General features: G+C 39.6%; 2 protein-coding genes across 8 annotated transcripts in view; one reads left to right on the top strand and one right to left on the bottom strand.

Moving 5' to 3' along the window:
* pfkpb (phosphofructokinase, platelet b) overlaps positions 1-3,190 on the top strand; it is a 34,066-nt gene extending 30,876 nt beyond the window's left edge. For 4 of the 7 annotated variants that reach the window (XR_002057232.2, XR_002057233.2, XR_002057235.2 and 1 more), the window contains exons 18-20: positions 231-293; positions 924-1,035; positions 1,349-1,379. Coding sequence is in view for 3 of the 7 variants with exons in the window: in XM_019348182.2 (XP_019203727.1) it covers positions 231-293; positions 898-1,035; positions 1,349-1,448; positions 1,553-1,658; positions 2,027-2,183 (564 nt within the window). In the remaining 4 variants the exon portion in view is untranslated. Of the gene's footprint in view, positions 1-230; positions 294-897; positions 1,036-1,348; positions 1,449-1,552; positions 1,659-2,026 lie in introns of those variants that run through there. The other 3 variants (XM_019348182.2, XM_025900058.1, XM_019348181.2) reach the window with 1 other exon arrangement.
* Positions 3,191-3,516: 326 nt separating this feature from the next.
* pitrm1 (pitrilysin metallopeptidase 1) lies at positions 3,517-16,300 on the bottom strand. Its single transcript, XM_003447444.5, has 27 exons — positions 15,959-16,300; positions 15,017-15,122; positions 14,626-14,732; positions 14,365-14,516; positions 13,880-13,994; positions 12,762-12,858; positions 11,982-12,142; positions 11,685-11,811; positions 11,399-11,487; positions 10,949-11,077; positions 10,625-10,738; positions 9,975-10,071; positions 9,510-9,644; positions 9,040-9,178; positions 8,784-8,900; positions 8,564-8,693; positions 7,923-8,043; positions 7,539-7,615; positions 7,285-7,450; positions 5,953-6,053; positions 5,712-5,832; positions 5,568-5,618; positions 5,301-5,413; positions 5,018-5,140; positions 4,332-4,477; positions 3,915-4,017; positions 3,517-3,824 (listed from the first exon to the last, which is right to left on the bottom strand). The coding sequence occupies exons 1-27, from the start codon at positions 16,003-16,005 to the stop codon at positions 3,731-3,733; spliced, it is 3,078 nt and encodes a 1,025-aa protein (XP_003447492.1). The 5' UTR covers positions 16,006-16,300; the 3' UTR covers positions 3,517-3,730.
* Between the last annotated feature and the right edge of the window lie 260 nt (positions 16,301-16,560).

Genomic DNA, 16,560 nt, shown 5'->3' with positions numbered 1-16,560 from the left:
CCCACTTTTTCAGTGATCACAATGAGTAGCAGTAAAAAGTGCATGTGTTTGGTGTCGTAAACCTGCATTTCTGATGCATTAACCCTCTTGGGCTCACCAGCTGGGTAAAAGACAAGATATGGCGCCCCTTGGTGGTGTAAATGTTACCTGCAGCTCTTCATTCTGCAATGAGAGATTGAAGAGTGAGAGTTGCTGTTGCAGGTTTAATGTAAGAGACTCTGTGTTTTCAGGCCAACGTGGAGCATCTGACGGAGAAGATGAAGACGAGCATCCAGAGGGGGACTGGTGCTCAGGTGAGGCTCAACACTTTCATTCTTTAAAGTTACATTTAGATGCATTACCTTACAGAAGCCTGTGGGATTTGTTGTATGGACCTGTCTGTACGTGTGCGATGAACAAAAAAATGCAAAATGCTCTATTTTTAAATGTCATCCTGCAGTGCGTTATTTGTAAATAAGTGTTTCTCAATTATGTATATAAAACCATTTTGGCAAATAAAAGATTTTTGATTAACCTTACACTTTATTTCATGTCCTCTATTGAGGTTATTTTAGTCCACTGCACCACCATGCTGATGGAAATTGCTCCCAGCAGGACGGAGGTCTGTGGAAATAGGACAAACGTTGTATTTTGAACAGAGTGCAGGTGACATTGTGTGCCTGCATAATTTCATTATTTTAAGATGCCCTCAAACATCGTGGTGCATCACAGCATCTCTGTGCATGGATGCATTGAAAAGCAGAGCCTGGATAAAGGGTACATGAACGCTGGTGTGTGGAGACTTAGCAGCCTGGTGACTCTGTGTCCTCTGTTAGTTGATAAATGGGTTCAGGCATTATTTAGAGCATCTTCTTTTAAGGTAGCGCTTGCTATTTGGTGAAGCGATCCCTTAACCAGCCTGTTGCCCTTGTGCTGTGTTTTAGAAATGAGAACTGCAACGAGAACTTCACCACAGATTTCATCTACCAGCTTTACTCTGAGGAGGGGCGAGGAGTGTTCGACTGCAGGAAGAACATCCTCGGTCATATGCAGCAGGTTGGCCACGCGCACAAATAAATGAATGCGATGCTCTGCTTGATATGTTTATCAGCAGTGATGACAATGAGTCTGTGATGCAAGGAGCCAAATCCACAAAATAGCTGCTATCCTTTATCCATCCATCCTGTCTATCTGGGAAATATTGCAGACATTACTGTGTAGAGTTATGTTGCTGATTGTAAGTGATCAAAAAATTTGAGTTATATTGTAACAGAAAAGTACACTTAACATTATTTTAGATACTAGACTTGTGATATTTTATATGTAATGTCCTTATTTTGAATAAATATGACTTTTTTTTCCTCATCAGGGAGGAGCTCCATCTCCCTTTGACAGAAACTTTGGTACCAAAATTGCAGCCAAAGCCATGCAGTGGATCACCCGGACACTCAAGGAGTCCTACAAAGGAGGCAAGCACATAAATGTGACACTTGATTCCAGCGAGGATGCAGAACATTTAGGTGTGAAATTGCTTTGCCTCAGTTACAAAAGCTGATGCTTCTCTTCATTGCAGGGAGAGTGTTTGCTAACTCGGAGGAGACCGCATGCCTGCTGGGGATGCGTCGCAGAACTCTGGTCTTTCAGCCTGTGGCGCAGCTCCGGGACGAGACAGACTTTGTGTAAGAAGATTGTTTAATATCTGTAGCAGTGCAGCTCACAACCCTGCATTTGTTTAAAATGAGACAAGCTGAGCTTACTTACTGTGTGTGAGAGGCAAATATTTAAGAGGACCATTTGCAGGTCTTTAACCTAGTTAAAAACAAAAAGTACTGCTAATGCATCTGAAGCAGATTATTAAGAACAATCCTGGAAAATATTCTGTCCCAAATCCTCTGAAATTCTATAAAGTGCATGATGTGCAAGACATGAAATTAGCAGTTAAAGAAGCAGGCCTTTTGTTTTAATCTTGTTTAAAGATCTCTGTGTTTAATCTGTGGTGAAGAAAAAGATGAGGTGTAAAGAACATTCGTCTATTCTCTACTTTCAGTCACAGGATCCCTAAGGAGCAGTGGTGGCTAAAGCTCCGTCCTCTAATGAAAATCCTGGCCAAGTATAAGACAAGCTATGACGTGTCCGACTCCGGGCAGCTGGAACACGTGACGCGGGTCCGACCCAAAGACAGCAACACCTCGACGGCCATCTGAACCGCCTCACTTCCACACGCAGAGCTTCACTCCAACAGGACAACAGCTTCACAAAACAGTGACAGCTACTCACTCACTGACTGATCAGCTGCTGACCGACTGCAAATATGTTAAGGTAGATTATAAAAGATAGGTTATTTTAAAAGATCTATTGAATGGTAAAGTCACGGCACTTTTCAGAGGGGATTCTATATTTTGGGTCATTGGATTTGAGATTTTATTAAGTAGTATGAACTTCCTAGCAGCGCTAATATTTTATTTTATAGATCCCTAAAAGTATTATATAGGTAAACACACATTATATATATGGACCCTGTTCATTATGTACTGTATAAGTAATTTAGATTTTATCCCCTACAGAGTAACTATATCTAATTTTATTACTTGAAGATATGTAGCTGAGCAAATGTTGTGTAAACACAGCTTGGCTGAAATCCGGCTTTTGTCACCTTTACCTTGTACTGCACTTTGAGCCCCATATTTAATACGACCCCCTAAAGCTGCTTATACAGAGAGAATATATTTCACGAGGATCACATGCTTTCAGTGTTGCACCTCAAAGTGTTGACCAGGTTGATTATAAAATGTTGAAACTTGAAGGATGTTTTTCTTCTTGGGGTTTTGGGACAAGCTGGCTGTGTGTCCTGTCACCTGCTAATTGTGTGTGTGTTGTGTTGTTGCCTTTGCTCTTTGTATCCACCCTGGGCGTTGTGTCTGGCATCTTGTAGTGGTTATCTGTAAGTAGGGTCCAATTGGCTGTTGCTGTAGCTCCTCAGTGAGACGGAGAGTGTCTGAGACTACACAACATTTATGTGCTGGCAGTGTGACGTGTTCTTTCACAGAGTAATAAAGCATTTATTGTGTGGAAACTGTAACTGCTTTGTGTTATTGTACCTCGCTTTTATGTGGTTGGCTCTTTGTATTTGTTTGATGGGAGGAGCCAGAGATGTTGATTGCTGGATTGAGTCATAAATTAAACTGTAATGTTGTGCATCTTCACACAGACACCAGTATAACTTCTATCCATTCATTTAGACAGGGGCTTCAAAATATCTGCAGCCATCTTGGTAAAGCAGTAACTAGCAGAACCATGAGATTTACTTTGGTTTAAGTACTCTCTGACAGGAAGTAATTCTGTAAAAAACAGTAAATTACCAGGACAACAGGGACACTGATTGTTAAAAATACCTTTAAAGTATTTGAGCCCAGGCAGAAATATTACACAAATATCTTAAAAACTGGACAAATGAAGTCAATATTTGGGGAAACTAATTTCTTTCTCCCAAGAATAAAGTGTTTTAGTGACTCGCCAGTGACAAAAGAAAAAGGCAGATTTTGTATTCCAATGTCACGATGTAGCATTTAATTCTAATATGTACATAACAGAATATGAATAGGCAGTCATACAAGTATTTCAAATGGCAGACACTGATCAGGTCACTTTCTTCTCTTTCTTTTGTGCAGTTCAGCTTTCTTTTTGCCACCATTTAAAACATTTCTGAGATAACACTTGTTCTTTGGATGACCAATTTGAAAATATCTACTGACTATTTTATAATCCATGAAGGATCTTTTTTAATAACGTCATTCTCTGGGCCCAGGATGACAACGCCACATGTCTTCTGACCAGCACTGAGGTACCTGCAGAAAAAACAAGATTAATTTGTGGGCATAAGAAAGCTCTACTTAGCATGTTGACAAACTGCATTTTGCAGGATTTGTCAGTTTTACCTTTCAGCCACATCCACTAGGTTTTTATGGTCAACAGCAAAGAGTCTTTGTCTGTGACTCTGCTTCATCTCGTCCGTGACCCCACTGAGGAACTGACCCATGCCTGCACCAAAGACAGAGTCACAAGCTTTACATCAGAACATAAAGAATGCTGAAATTACAGTTTCAGCTAAGGGATCTATTTGCTCTATAAATTCAGCTGGATATTATTACTTCAAGTCTAAAATGATGCAAAATATTTAGGGCTGGGAGGAAGGTAGCATGTGCACCACACTGGCTGTGAGAGTCTGAATTTTTGAATATTTACAGATTCATTCTCATGTCAGGACAGAATGTGTTAAAATCCTTTAAAGGTTTGATGTAAACTGATCCAGGCAGCTGCTTTCAGGGAACCTCATCACTCAGATGGCACCTCACCTTTGTCTGCGGGGGCCACAGGTGAGTCCACCGCTGAGAAGACTGACAGTTTGGCTTCGTCGATGTCTTGCTGGGTGAACTTTCCTGACTTTGCCCAGTCGATACCGTTACCAAATGCAGATAATGTCTGCACTGTGTTTGGATCCCTTGGACACAAAAGAGACAACACCTGAGGTCAAACCACTCTGAAATTCTTATCATAATTTGAACTTTCAATCAGTTTATGCATCGTTGCTAAGGTTTAAAATAGGGATTAAGCCTGTCTGTCCATTTATCCACTGTACAATCACATTTTCATTTGCAGTTTCTCCAAGGTGGATGTTAAAATTACATATTTTAACTTAGAAAGTGCAAAAACAAAATATGTTCAGCTTAAAAATCAAATATAATTACTTTAACATTTAAAAATCTGGAAAATGGAGTCTTGGAATCAATTATTGCATTTCCACTAAACTAGCAAAATCATATTCCATTTCTGTTTTAGATAGAGATGGGACAAATTTGGGGCATTTCAATTGTTTTGATAATAGAGAATAGATTGTCATAAATGGTTTTTAACTGAAGTGCACCCAGAAATGTTTCCTGCCTTAACCACAAGGTCACCACAGCATGTCAACTGAGAAAAATGTAATAAATGCAACAAGTTTTTGATACAGCGTAAACCTTTGTATTGAACTTCTACCCACCTGTAAGAGTAAAAGGTGAACAGGCCTCCTCCTATCTTGGCCCCGCCTCCATAAGCTCCGCCTTTCTCACGGATCTCTCCATGAAGAAATTTTGCTGTCATCATCCTGGCTAAGATGCACAAACTAATGAAGGAGTAAAGAGAAAGTGTTTACTGCATGCAGTTATTACAAATGCATTACTGAGGGAAAAAAAGCAACACATTTTCAGTAAAATTAAGAACACACTAAAGAACTGTGTTACAGTAATTTACCTGCTGCTAGCAGGATGTAATGATGTCGTTACCTGGCATAGTCCTTGTGGGAGAAGGGCACTGTGCGAATACTCTCACTGACAAAGTTGACAGGGAAAGGCATCTGGAAGAAAGTCTTCATTGGACATGGATGGAAGGTTGGCTCCTGAAAAGTGTAAAACCACAAATTCATTTAATTCTAAATCAGAAATGGATTATTTATTGAATTATGAAGATGTTAAGTGTAACAAAACAATTTTTCAAAACTGTATCAGTGGATTAAAAAAGAAATAAAAAAAGTATGTAACAATTGAACTTACTGATATTAGTTTTCTTCGTGGGCCACTGTCATCAAGAGGGTTTATCGGCTTCTGCAATAAACACAACGATTAAAAAAAATTGGATTGATTATAACAACGAATTAATTCATTTACACAGATTTTGTTTTTACTGTTCAACTTCACCTCAATAATATTTGGTCTGACAGGTTTGCGTTCCTTTCTGTTCTTAGCCACATCCTTTATAAAACCCTCCAAGTGTGCCGCTGCATCAGATACTTTCTCTGGAGTTGAGTTGATTGCACATCTATATGGACACATTTAAAATAAGAAGCATTGAGTGCCTGATATTTCACTATTTTATAGTTCACTATTTACAGTGAAATAAAGATAAAGTCTACCTATAGCAGGTGTATTATAGACCCACCTCATGTTGTCTGGGTTGAAAAGGTGTATTTTGATCCTGGGTAACGTTCGGATGATTTGGCTGAGGTCTGCCATCGCAGCTGTTCTCTTCATAAACGTAACCTGTTGTTAGAAGATGAAAGATTGGTTCCAAAGTATTGACACCATCACATCTCTACCCTTTGTTGCAGAATTTAAAATAACATGGATAGTGATTTTAAAAATACAGGACATTTTCTTTGACGCAAGACACTGTTGGATGGAGTTTGGAGCCAGGCCCAGGGAGGGTGCCTGAGGGCGAGCGCCTAGTTGCTGGGACTTAGTTCATGAGGCCTGGGTGGGCCTGGGCCTGAAAATGCATGGCTTGGTCTTGAACCAGTCTCCTGGAGAGGGGCTTGAATCTGTCTGAGTCTGGAGTTGCCCTTGGTGAGAGGCGGTAAGCTGGGGTGGATATATTAGTATCCCCTTAGCTTGCTGCCAATATGTTGGGTTTTTTCCTGGTGGGTGAGAGGATTTGTTCCTGGCACCTTCGGAACAGGGAAGAGGTCCTGACTGTCATCCATAGTCCGCAGGTTGATGATTGCCCCTCGCAGCGCTTTGACAGCATTCCGAGTGAGACTGGGAACATCGAGTCCGAACGGACCATGTTCAGCAATGGAGGTGCTGAACATGGTCCATTGCACTGAGCTGAAGGTGGTTGGTGCCTGTGGTGGTGGTAACCCCCAAACCAGATGGTGGACACCTGAGGTGAAGGGAACCATTAGGCTGAAGAAGGAATCCTATCAGGCTTTGTTAGCCTGCGGGACTTTGGAGGCAGTCGATAAGTACTTAGTGATGTGGACACAGTACCGGTCAGTCGAGGTGAAGAGAGCTGAACATAAAAGCAAAGCTCTTGATTTACTGGTCCATCTACATCCCTACGCTCACCTATGGTCATGAGCTTTGGCTAGTGACCGAAAGAACGAGATTGCAAATACAAGCGGCAGACATGAACTTTCTCTGAAGGGTGGCTCAGACTATAGCCACTACGCTTCCACATCGAAAGGAGCCAGTTGAGATGATTCCCTGGGTCAGATGCCTGAACCGCCTGCGTCCCATTGGGAAGAGGCCCCAGTGGAGACCTGGGACACACTGGTGAGATTATATCTCTCGGCTGGCCTGGGGACACCTTGGTGTTCCCCCGGACAAGCTGGATGAGGTGGCTGGGGAGAGGGAGGTTCTCTGTCTAGGCTGCTACCCCCACAACCCGGCCCCAGATAAGCAGAAGAAAATAGAAAACAAACAAACAAAGCAGATTTTTGTATTGCTGGGTTTTTCTGAAAGGTTAGGCCTTTATTAAAATGTACAAAGATACCTGTTCCATCCCACCAAAAGTCTCCTGGAGGTCTCCAGCTGGAGTGAGGTGACGACCCGCCCGAGTCATAGCATACAGGTGACCCGAGTATGCGATACCATTGGCCAACTCCTGTGCTGACTGCATCACCAGCACCCTCAGGCGCTCCTCGTCATCAAAGTGAGGACTAAATGACAAAATAAGACCCATTAACTGACAGTTCCATCTGTTGGTGTCGCTAGCAGTGGGAAATGTAAACAGCTGGGAGGAATTACCTGATGAATATGTCGCTCCACAACTGAAACATGTGAGGAAGATTCCTCTCCAGGCACGATGAAGATAAGAGGATACCCTGAAACAGAAGGTAGAGATCCAGATCTTCAACCACAGCAAGGAACTGCTAAGAGCTCACTGAAGTGTCTTTAGGGATAAAGTCTTGGTCTAAAGTTTAATTCTATCCTTCATGAATTATTTGATTATTTATTATTATTTTTCATTTGTTATTTCTTTTCAGAGAGGCCAACAAATTCAGTTCATTCCACTGTAAAAACACAAGGAATCAAGCTGAAAGCTACTTTCTGTTTTACATTTTGCACACTGAAATGATCACAGATAGAAAAGTGTTATTGGCTTAAAACACACACTTAGCTGGCACTGACCTGCTCATATGTATCCAGCTCGTTGCAGTCAGTGATGACCTGAGTGGAAACAGACATGCCCCCTGTCCTCAGCTCCATCTGCTGGGCCTGTTGCCTATAGTCCAGAGCTCCACAGCCCATCCTAATTAAACAGACAAACATATGCGGACACACAATCAGACAATTGAAAAATCTTTAATACTCCATTGTGCAATCCATTTGGCATTGCATCACAGTCTGATAAATTTTTTCAACAGCCTAATCTTTTTTATGTTTTCCACTGTGATTACACCACAGCACACTTATCTTATTAAGGTCCGAAAAGACTGTGTTCATATGAGTCAACACCAAATATTAACAGGCAAACCAGAAAACCCAGAAGAGATTTCCAGCTCACTGGTTTAAATAACATTTAAAAATAAAATAAATATTCAAAGCTGAAAAAAAATTCAAAGATCAGCTTCAGTCTGTCGTATTAATCAGCACAAACTAATCCAGAAAACTTGATAAGTACTTCATTTGGAAAGATTTAAAACTATTTAAAGAATGATGTATCAGCAGGAAGAGACATTTACCAGTACTCTTGAGCGCTAATCCTTGCTAGTAAGCACCGCATTTCAGATTCATCTTGTTCTGGTCTTGCACACCGACAGGTTACTCACTTGGTAATAACACTGCAGAAGAGCGGGACGAAAACCCTGAGGTCCTCTGGAAGGGTGTTGAGATTACACAAAGCTCTGAAGTACACCAAACCATTGGTGGGCTGCTCACAGTACTGGACCGGAACGCCTCCTATGAAGAATGAGAAAGTGCTCTATATACAGTTTATATAAGACCACAGTTTTCATTACACACTCTTTGTAAATCAGTGTAGACTCACACCTGCAGTGCTTATTTGAACAGGAGTGATGGGTATCGTTGGCTCGATGTCAGACACTTTGAGCGCTGGCAGGCAGGAGACATCCTGGGTTTGACTCTGAGCAGCCAGCAGGTCCAGACCTTTCCAAGAAGAAAAATCACATTATACCAACATCTACTGAATGCAGACCTGTCCTAATATACAATGCTTCAGGTCAGTAATATTCAGTTTAACAGATTACACCCACGAGTGATCAATCTTCACATGTTCAAATGTTACCTTTCTCATAGATCTGCTTTCTGTCGCTGTCAGAAAGAACCTCGATCTTCTTCTGAAGTTTCTCCTCCTCAGCTTTGGCCTGTTTCTCCAGGTAGGACTCCTCTGGGCTCATTGACAGAGTCAGTCGGTGTGTGTTCTCCTAAAAGGCCAGTCAATGATAATTAATCCGAGGTGGCATCCTTTGTTAGCAAATACCTGCTCTTCATTATCCTTGTTAAAGCATTTATTTATGTTATACGTTTTTTTCATTTATTTCTCCAAAGGACTCAGGAGATGTCTTCAGATACTACAACATAAGAAATAAACTGTATTTAACAGTGAAAAAAAGTATTTTATTATACACTCAGCCTGAAACTGTGCAATTTATCTTCCCAACAGCTTTAAATGGTAAAGCCCTGAACCTATAAGTAAAATAATTTAATGAAGACACACAAACAAAAAATATTTCAAACACTATGTGCTTAAATCACCTTAAAGTATTGCCTGACTTTCTCCTGGAGAAAGTGAGGGTTTTCCTTCAGGGCTTGTCTGAACTTGGCAACACTGTCGCTGATTCGCAGCAGCTCCACCGGGTCCCCATCATGGTTCCACGATGAAGCTATGTACTAATAACATAAGATGAATCAAGTTTTTGGTGAGGAATTTACTAGGATTATTTATACCTTATAACAAATAAAACTCTTAAACACTGTACCAAAGACAGCCTCCCAAAAAATAACAACAGATAAATTCACATTCTTGATTTGTACAGATATTAAACACAAAAACAGGGGAAACAAACATTCAATGTGAGGTTTTATGCAAAAGGAACACACACTAATAAACACAGCACTGCAAAGACATACTTGGATGTAGGCGTATGTTTTTACAACTACAAGTGCCGCTGTAGTTGTAAAAACAAAATAAAGGTCACAGATAAACAACAGTAAACTCACCGAGGCCAGAGACAGGCCGAAGTTTGTGGTCTGATGTTTAATCTGGATCTCAAGCTTATGGATAAGAGCCTTAATCCTTCTCTCCTCAAAGCCATTCCTTTGTTAAACGACAAGTGTGAAAATTATTTTTTCACTTCTTCCTTCCTTCCTGTTTTAGCTTTTTTCAACAATTAAATCTTAAGTCATACATATGCTTCAAACCCTACAGTAAAGATCCTGCTGTATTCTGTCGCTCACTCTGTGCAGAGAAAGTAAAAGTCCTGAGGCATAAATGTTACAGAAATATTGTTTTTTCAGTAAATACAACAAGTCTGTCATATTTTTGTAAATTGTAACTTATAAGTGGCAAGGCAAGATGTGCCTCCTCCCACTGCTCACCAATGGAACTAAATGATTAACCAATTCGTAAAAAACACACTCAAAAAACAAAACAAAACAAAACAAAACAAGAACATTAGAAAGACCGATGACTTTTATTTTGCCTGGTAATAAATTGACAGATTTTTCCAGCATACAATGTTTTATTAGTTTTCCTACATTTTTTAAATCTGCTACATAAAGTGCAAGATAACAGTTGCCGTATAGGCTTTAGTTTGTTACGCCAAAGAAGGAAAGTTTGACACGAAAGCAAACACGATCAGGGGACTTACTCTATAATTTTATCGATGGTTTGGCTGATGATCTGCTTCACCCTCTCTATATCCTCCTCATCAACTCCCTGCAGTCCAATACTGAACGACGCCTCTTTGGTGCTGCCATCATATCTGCAGGACGCAACACTTGTATCAATACTCCTCAAGTACATGCAGGTTAAGGATGCTTAATTGGAATTCTTGCGTAACAAGTGGTAAGAGAATTTGTGAACAGAGTAACTAGGTATACAGACCCAAACTGTATGCATCAGTTATAAAACTTCCAACAAAACTGGTGAAATTAAAGGTTTGATGTGGATGTTATAACGCCTGCACACATACCCAACAACAGAAGAGAAGTCTGTTCCCAGTTTGGGTTCGATGAGAGACTTGTAGAAGGGAGAGTTTGGCCCAGAGATCATCAGAGAAGACAGCAGGCTGAGAGTGAGTCCTTCAAATGCATCAGTGATGCTAAAGAGAGAAACAACAATAAGAAAAAAACCCATTTTTACTGTCAGGAAAACTATGGGAGAGTCAATGTTGAAACTTTAACAGGAACTTTCCTTAATGTGTGAAGCAGTGGTGACACCTGTGTCACAGTGGGTTCTTATGGGTTAAAATGGCTGTTGAAAAATTACCTACAAAAAGGACTATATAAAACAACCTAATTGAAGTAAAAAAAAAAATCAACTCTAATGGAGGAAGAAGTATGTGGGGTTACATCTCATGTTGAACTGATTTTTAGCAGATATCTCTGCAGGACACAGCAGGAAATAAATGATATAATCTTACTCTCCCAGCAGATAGCTCACACACACTGTGTTCTGCTTGTTTGGATCTGGAGCCAGAGGATCAGGACTGCAAGTCACATGGTCCTCTTTCTGAGAAAAGAAATAAAATATTAAAAAAATCAAATATTCAACTACCTTTTGTAGCAACTAAAAGCATTCTTTGAAATGATAAAAGAAACAGAACTTTGTTTATCTGATTCAAGGCAAAATTAGCACTGAACATGTGTAAGAGAAGTCGATTATCACTCCCACACACTGCAGCAGAGACATGCTTAATGTGAGCTTACAGGACTGGTCCAGCGTGGCTGAGAAGGAACTTCTGTTTTCGGGTTGATACGGTCAAACTTGGACAAAGCTTCTTCTTGAATCTGCTTCAGATGAGGCTCTAAAGGCAAATCTCCATAAGTGAAGAACCTAGATGTAAGAAAACATTTAAAAACATAAAAATCTAATTTGTTTATAGTGCAAGATATTCTAGTGTTCCCAGTTCACATTTATTTTACAAAATAACCCCAAAACGCTTCAACCATAATTAGTCATAATCTTAAAGTAACTCTGGATGATTTATGCATGTGCCTATTTACCTTGCGTTGCTGGGATGGTAGTGTGTGGCATGGAACTGTTTAAGTTGCTCCCATGTAAGGTCAGGAATGGCCAGAGGTTCTCCCCCTGACACCACAGAGTAGGTATGGTTGGGATACAGTTTGTTCTGAAGGTGCTGGGCGTACAGACGCTCGTTGTCTGACTGTAAGTACACACAGCAAGAAAAATTATTCTAAACTAAATATTTATTACCAAACATTTTCTGTTTTTATCAATGAAAAAGCTTAAAGTTGGTTTGCAGCAGGCACTCTGTTAATTTTGAACAAAATCACATTTCTTACTCTTTTTGAGTCCATACACAGACACAGTGTAACCTTGTATCCAGTGTTTTCTTGTCATCTACCACCTTATCAGTTCAAGGCTGAACGCTGTTTATTTACACAGTTAAAGTGCCAGAGTGACAATTTTTATTAGACAAAGAAAACAGGAGTGCTGTTCAGAAGAATTTGTTACTTTCCAGCTTTTTTTCTTCTTCTTCTTCTTTTTTTTTTAAGTTATGCAGTCTTTAAAGGCTCCTGTAAGTGTGAACTGCCTCAAGCAGTTTTTACTGATTTAAAAAAAACAGAAAGAAAGAAAAAAAGTGATATGAAAGTAAAGTATTTCTTTTTAAGTATGAAAAACACAAACAAAAGAGTTGTTTGCTTTGCATTTGATGGAGAGTTTGTAACAGAGAAGTACCCGAGGTGGGGAACAAAAAAAGATGCATTTATGAAAATATTATATTCTATACATTTAGAAGCTTTGTGGCTGTGTCAACTTACAAAAGCACCCTTCATTTCATTAAACACCACTCCTTTAAACACTAGAGGGGAGTTGGGATCTGTGGGGTCTTCATTCTCCAGCCTCCAGCCTTCCTGCCTGGAAAATAAACCACAGACAATCAGATCAGACAGCCAGGCTTTCTTAGCTAGCTCAACAAAAAACCTAAAACCCCAGTCGGTGATAACAGGTATTATGTTATTATGTTGGTGTTTATCAGTTTTATCTTTGAAGCTGGGCTTCCTGCTTCTGCCTGTGCTCACATAAAAACTAGGGTTTCATGAGACATACGACTGAACAAAATGATCCATGAGTGACACCAAGTTCAATCAGAGAGGTGATGATGATGAGGATAACTGGTAATTAAAAATCCATATCGAACCAAGAATTAACAATAAAATGTAACCTTGTTGTAAACAGAATAAGAGATTACTGCTGCAGAGATTTCATCACATAAAGCGACAAAATTAAGATTTTTATTTTAACACTGAGTGAAGTTGCCCTCCTGTTTTATTTCTCAGGTGTCGACAGCACAAAAGAAATCTGGAACTTTAAACTGAATACATTTAAACATCAAAGTTTACTGTCCCACAGCCTAACAAAAGAGCCGCGCAAATGACTTCAGTTTGTCTTCAGATCAAACAATGTGTCATACAGTTTGCCCTTCTTTCAGTGGTTTTTGCACGGTACACTTTATCAGCTTGTATATGTGAAACATATTGTCCAAGCACAGACTCCACATTGTACCTAAAACATGCTGTAAATAAAAGAATTGTTGAAAACAAGACACTTCTGGACGACTTCAAACTAAAACTTGGTGATTCATGCTGATTTAGCCAGATAAATAATGCCACTTTACTGACACAGAAACCTCAGACTTTAATAGCTTAATGAGGCCGATTCACTTTAATCTAACTTTGTAGTTCACCCCTCAGGTAGAGTCATTTCATCAGAGAGAACAGATCGGACACACAATCTATACTTTTCATCACTGAAGTACCACAATAACGGCATCATATCTGAAAATCAAACTTGTTTACCGTTTTGCACTTGATTGCAGTACAAACTTAATTGCAGTTGCACTCATAAATGTAAATACGTAACGATGATTTAAACTCACCAGAAATCCTGCTCTCGTAAACAAGGAAAAAAAACTGCATCCAGATACACCGACAGAAGATTCTGGAAGTCCTTCCCATTTTGGGTTGAGAATGGATACATGGTGTAGTCACTGGCTGTTTATGAATAATGGGAAAGGTCTCATCAGAAATGTGGTAAATAACCAACATTCATTTAGAATACCTTTCATTTTCTTTTGAAGCTGAATGATAAAATAATGACTGGTTTTTGATTAAATAACCACTTAGCTTGCACTTCTGAGAATGAACTTTATTTGGTGCATGGAAACACTCATTGTTATTACTTAACGCAATAAGTAAATATAAAAAACATAAATAACATAAATTAAGAATAAATATAAAAAATCCAAATGTAAACACATTACTGTGCAAGAATTTACATGACTAATGAACAAGCTTTCACAGCTTTTCTTTCGTGGACTTGGAGGTCACCCAGTCAATTGAAGTCCAAGTTATGCTTCCATACCTGTGAATGCATTCATGAAGGTGGACAGTGACCTATTGAGCATCTTGAAGAAGGGGTCTCTGCAGGGATATTTCTCAGATCCACACAGCACTGTATGCTCCAGGATGTGTGGTACCCCTGTGCTGTCCATGGGGGTCGTCCTGAACTGGACACTAAGCGAGAGAGACTTTAAGTATTTTTAAAAGGCTAGATTTTTTAAAAAATATAGTTTTGTTGTGACTTGAGCAAAACAAACAAACAAAAAAGCCCCACAACGCTAACCTGAAGAGGTTGTTGGAGTCATCACGTGCTGCATGCAGATACTGAGCTCCAGTTTTATCGTGCGTCAGCTTCACTGCTGTGAGAAACAGGTCAGGGACCGCTACAACCTGGGAAGGAGCAGAATTAGCAACTATGATGACAAATGGTTTGAGAGCAGGTTCATAAAGGATCAAAGCTCACAGCAAGATAAATGCAAGTTCAGTCAACAATAAAAGAAATGTAACAACAGATCTTTCACATTTTAATCAGTAAATGTCTCACTTACCTGTAGAGAACAGTTCCACATTTTTGAACACGTCTTAAAATATTTTACAAGCTGACGCCACATAACTTAGTTATACTACATCAATGTCACCTAACAGAGTCAAGCCAAAATTTAAAGTGTTCCTACTTCTTTGACCGTAAAGCCATGGATCTTCTGCCCTGGTTGGTACTGGAGGGCCCTCTCTCTTGCTGAAGTGCTCTTCAGCCTCCATGTGTGCTGCTGTCCATTGAAACTTAAAGAAAAAAGGAGTGCAAAGTTTAGTAGGTATCTTTACAAAGAATACAAAATATATCATACAAAATAATCATAATAAATAATTTAATAATGGTTATTGTGGTTTACAGTAGATGCCAAAGTTTCAGTTATGATGTTCCTCTGAAAATGTTGAGGTTAAAGGACTGGACTGAAAGCCAGTCATAAACAAGCCAATGCCCAAAGAAAAACTTTGAATGACCGTCAGAAAGCCTGGAGAACTACTGCTCAAGAAAAATTAAAAATGCCAAGAAGGTATAGCTACTTGGAATGAAACTATAAAGAAATGAGGGATGACTCAAGACTTTTGAGCACTATTGCACTTTTTTGGGACTTTTTGACCATATCCACCATTTCTTTTCAGACATGTCCACCCACCAGGTAAGAAGTCTAGTAAGACAATTTCTATTTGGGACCACAGGCAAATACTAATCACAACAGATCTCAGAATGACTTGAAATGGTACAACACCTGTGCAGGTTCATAGAAAGCCTTTATCAAACCCGAAATTAACTATCGTTACCCGTCACTGGAACATTAGTGAGCAAAATGCAGACATTTAACCTCTACTACAGCTCCTAAAGCAATAATAACTGTTCTATGGCTATAAACAGTAACGCTAACTCTGAAACCATAGGTTCTGATCATTGATTGCATCAGCTTTTTCATCAGTCTTGTGTTACTATTGTATATAAAGTAACAATATTTGAACTACACATCAAGGTTAACACTGTCTTTCTGTCCAGACAGAGTCGACAAAACACACACACAATTCCCTAATTAACGGTTAGCTTCAGGACGTCTTGGAAAACTCACCTTAAGTATCGAAGTTTCTGGAGCGCTGACTTCGTCTGTCGAAACATTGTTCCGTCAGTTGCTAAATTAAGTTACTACTACTACCCTTAAAGTGCCCAGTTTTAAAATTACACACACTCCTACGGGTTAATTGTCATTATTCTGACTGAGCATCCTGTGCCGTCTGCTCCCTCACATGCCGTGTGTAGTGCTGTCGTTGACGTTGAATGGGAACTTAAACGTAAAAATGTCTGCGACACCGGCGCGCGTCGCAGATCTGACAACAGTTTTCTGCTCGATTTCACCGATCCTGCAGCACTACAATTCTACAGTTACCGACCGAGCAGTTTTTACCACGCGCAAGCCGAACATTCACCTCGAAGCGTTCCTGTTTGTGATTGGTCAAAGTTGAAGAAGCGGATATATGATTGGTTAAGCTATGTAAGGTCTCCGAAGTTACTAAACGGTGACTAGAGGGTTTTTTTTGAAGGGCATTTAAAAACTATCTAATTTGGGACTTTAATTTTGTTACAATTTGTATAGAACAACAATGTAAAGCACGTCATTCCGCTCTCTAAAAGTTTATTAAACTTTAAAAAACAAAACAAAAATACAGTACAAAT

Source organism: Oreochromis niloticus, linkage group LG18 (assembly GCF_001858045.2).
Source record: "Oreochromis niloticus isolate F11D_XX linkage group LG18, O_niloticus_UMD_NMBU, whole genome shotgun sequence".
Lineage (NCBI taxonomy): Eukaryota > Metazoa > Chordata > Actinopteri > Cichliformes > Cichlidae > Oreochromis > Oreochromis niloticus.
The sequence above is the reverse complement of the archived record's forward strand: the minus strand, read 5'-3'. Positions and strand labels throughout refer to the sequence as shown.

What these genes read in the sequence shown, in the direction of transcription:
- pitrm1 (XM_003447444.5), bottom strand. Translation starts at nt 16,005, where the DNA reads ATGTTTCGACAGACGAAGTCAGCGCTCCAGAAACTTCGATACTTAAG. An exon ending in TTCTGCAGTGTTATTACCAA is followed by an intron (nt 8,044 to 8,563) that starts GTGAGTAACCTG and finishes CTGTTTAATTAG; the next exon opens with GATGGGCTGTGGAGCTCTGG. An exon ending in AGCTGGATACATATGAGCAG is followed by an intron (nt 7,616 to 7,922) that starts GTCAGTGCCAGC and finishes CTTCTGTTTCAG; the next exon opens with GGTATCCTCTTATCTTCATC.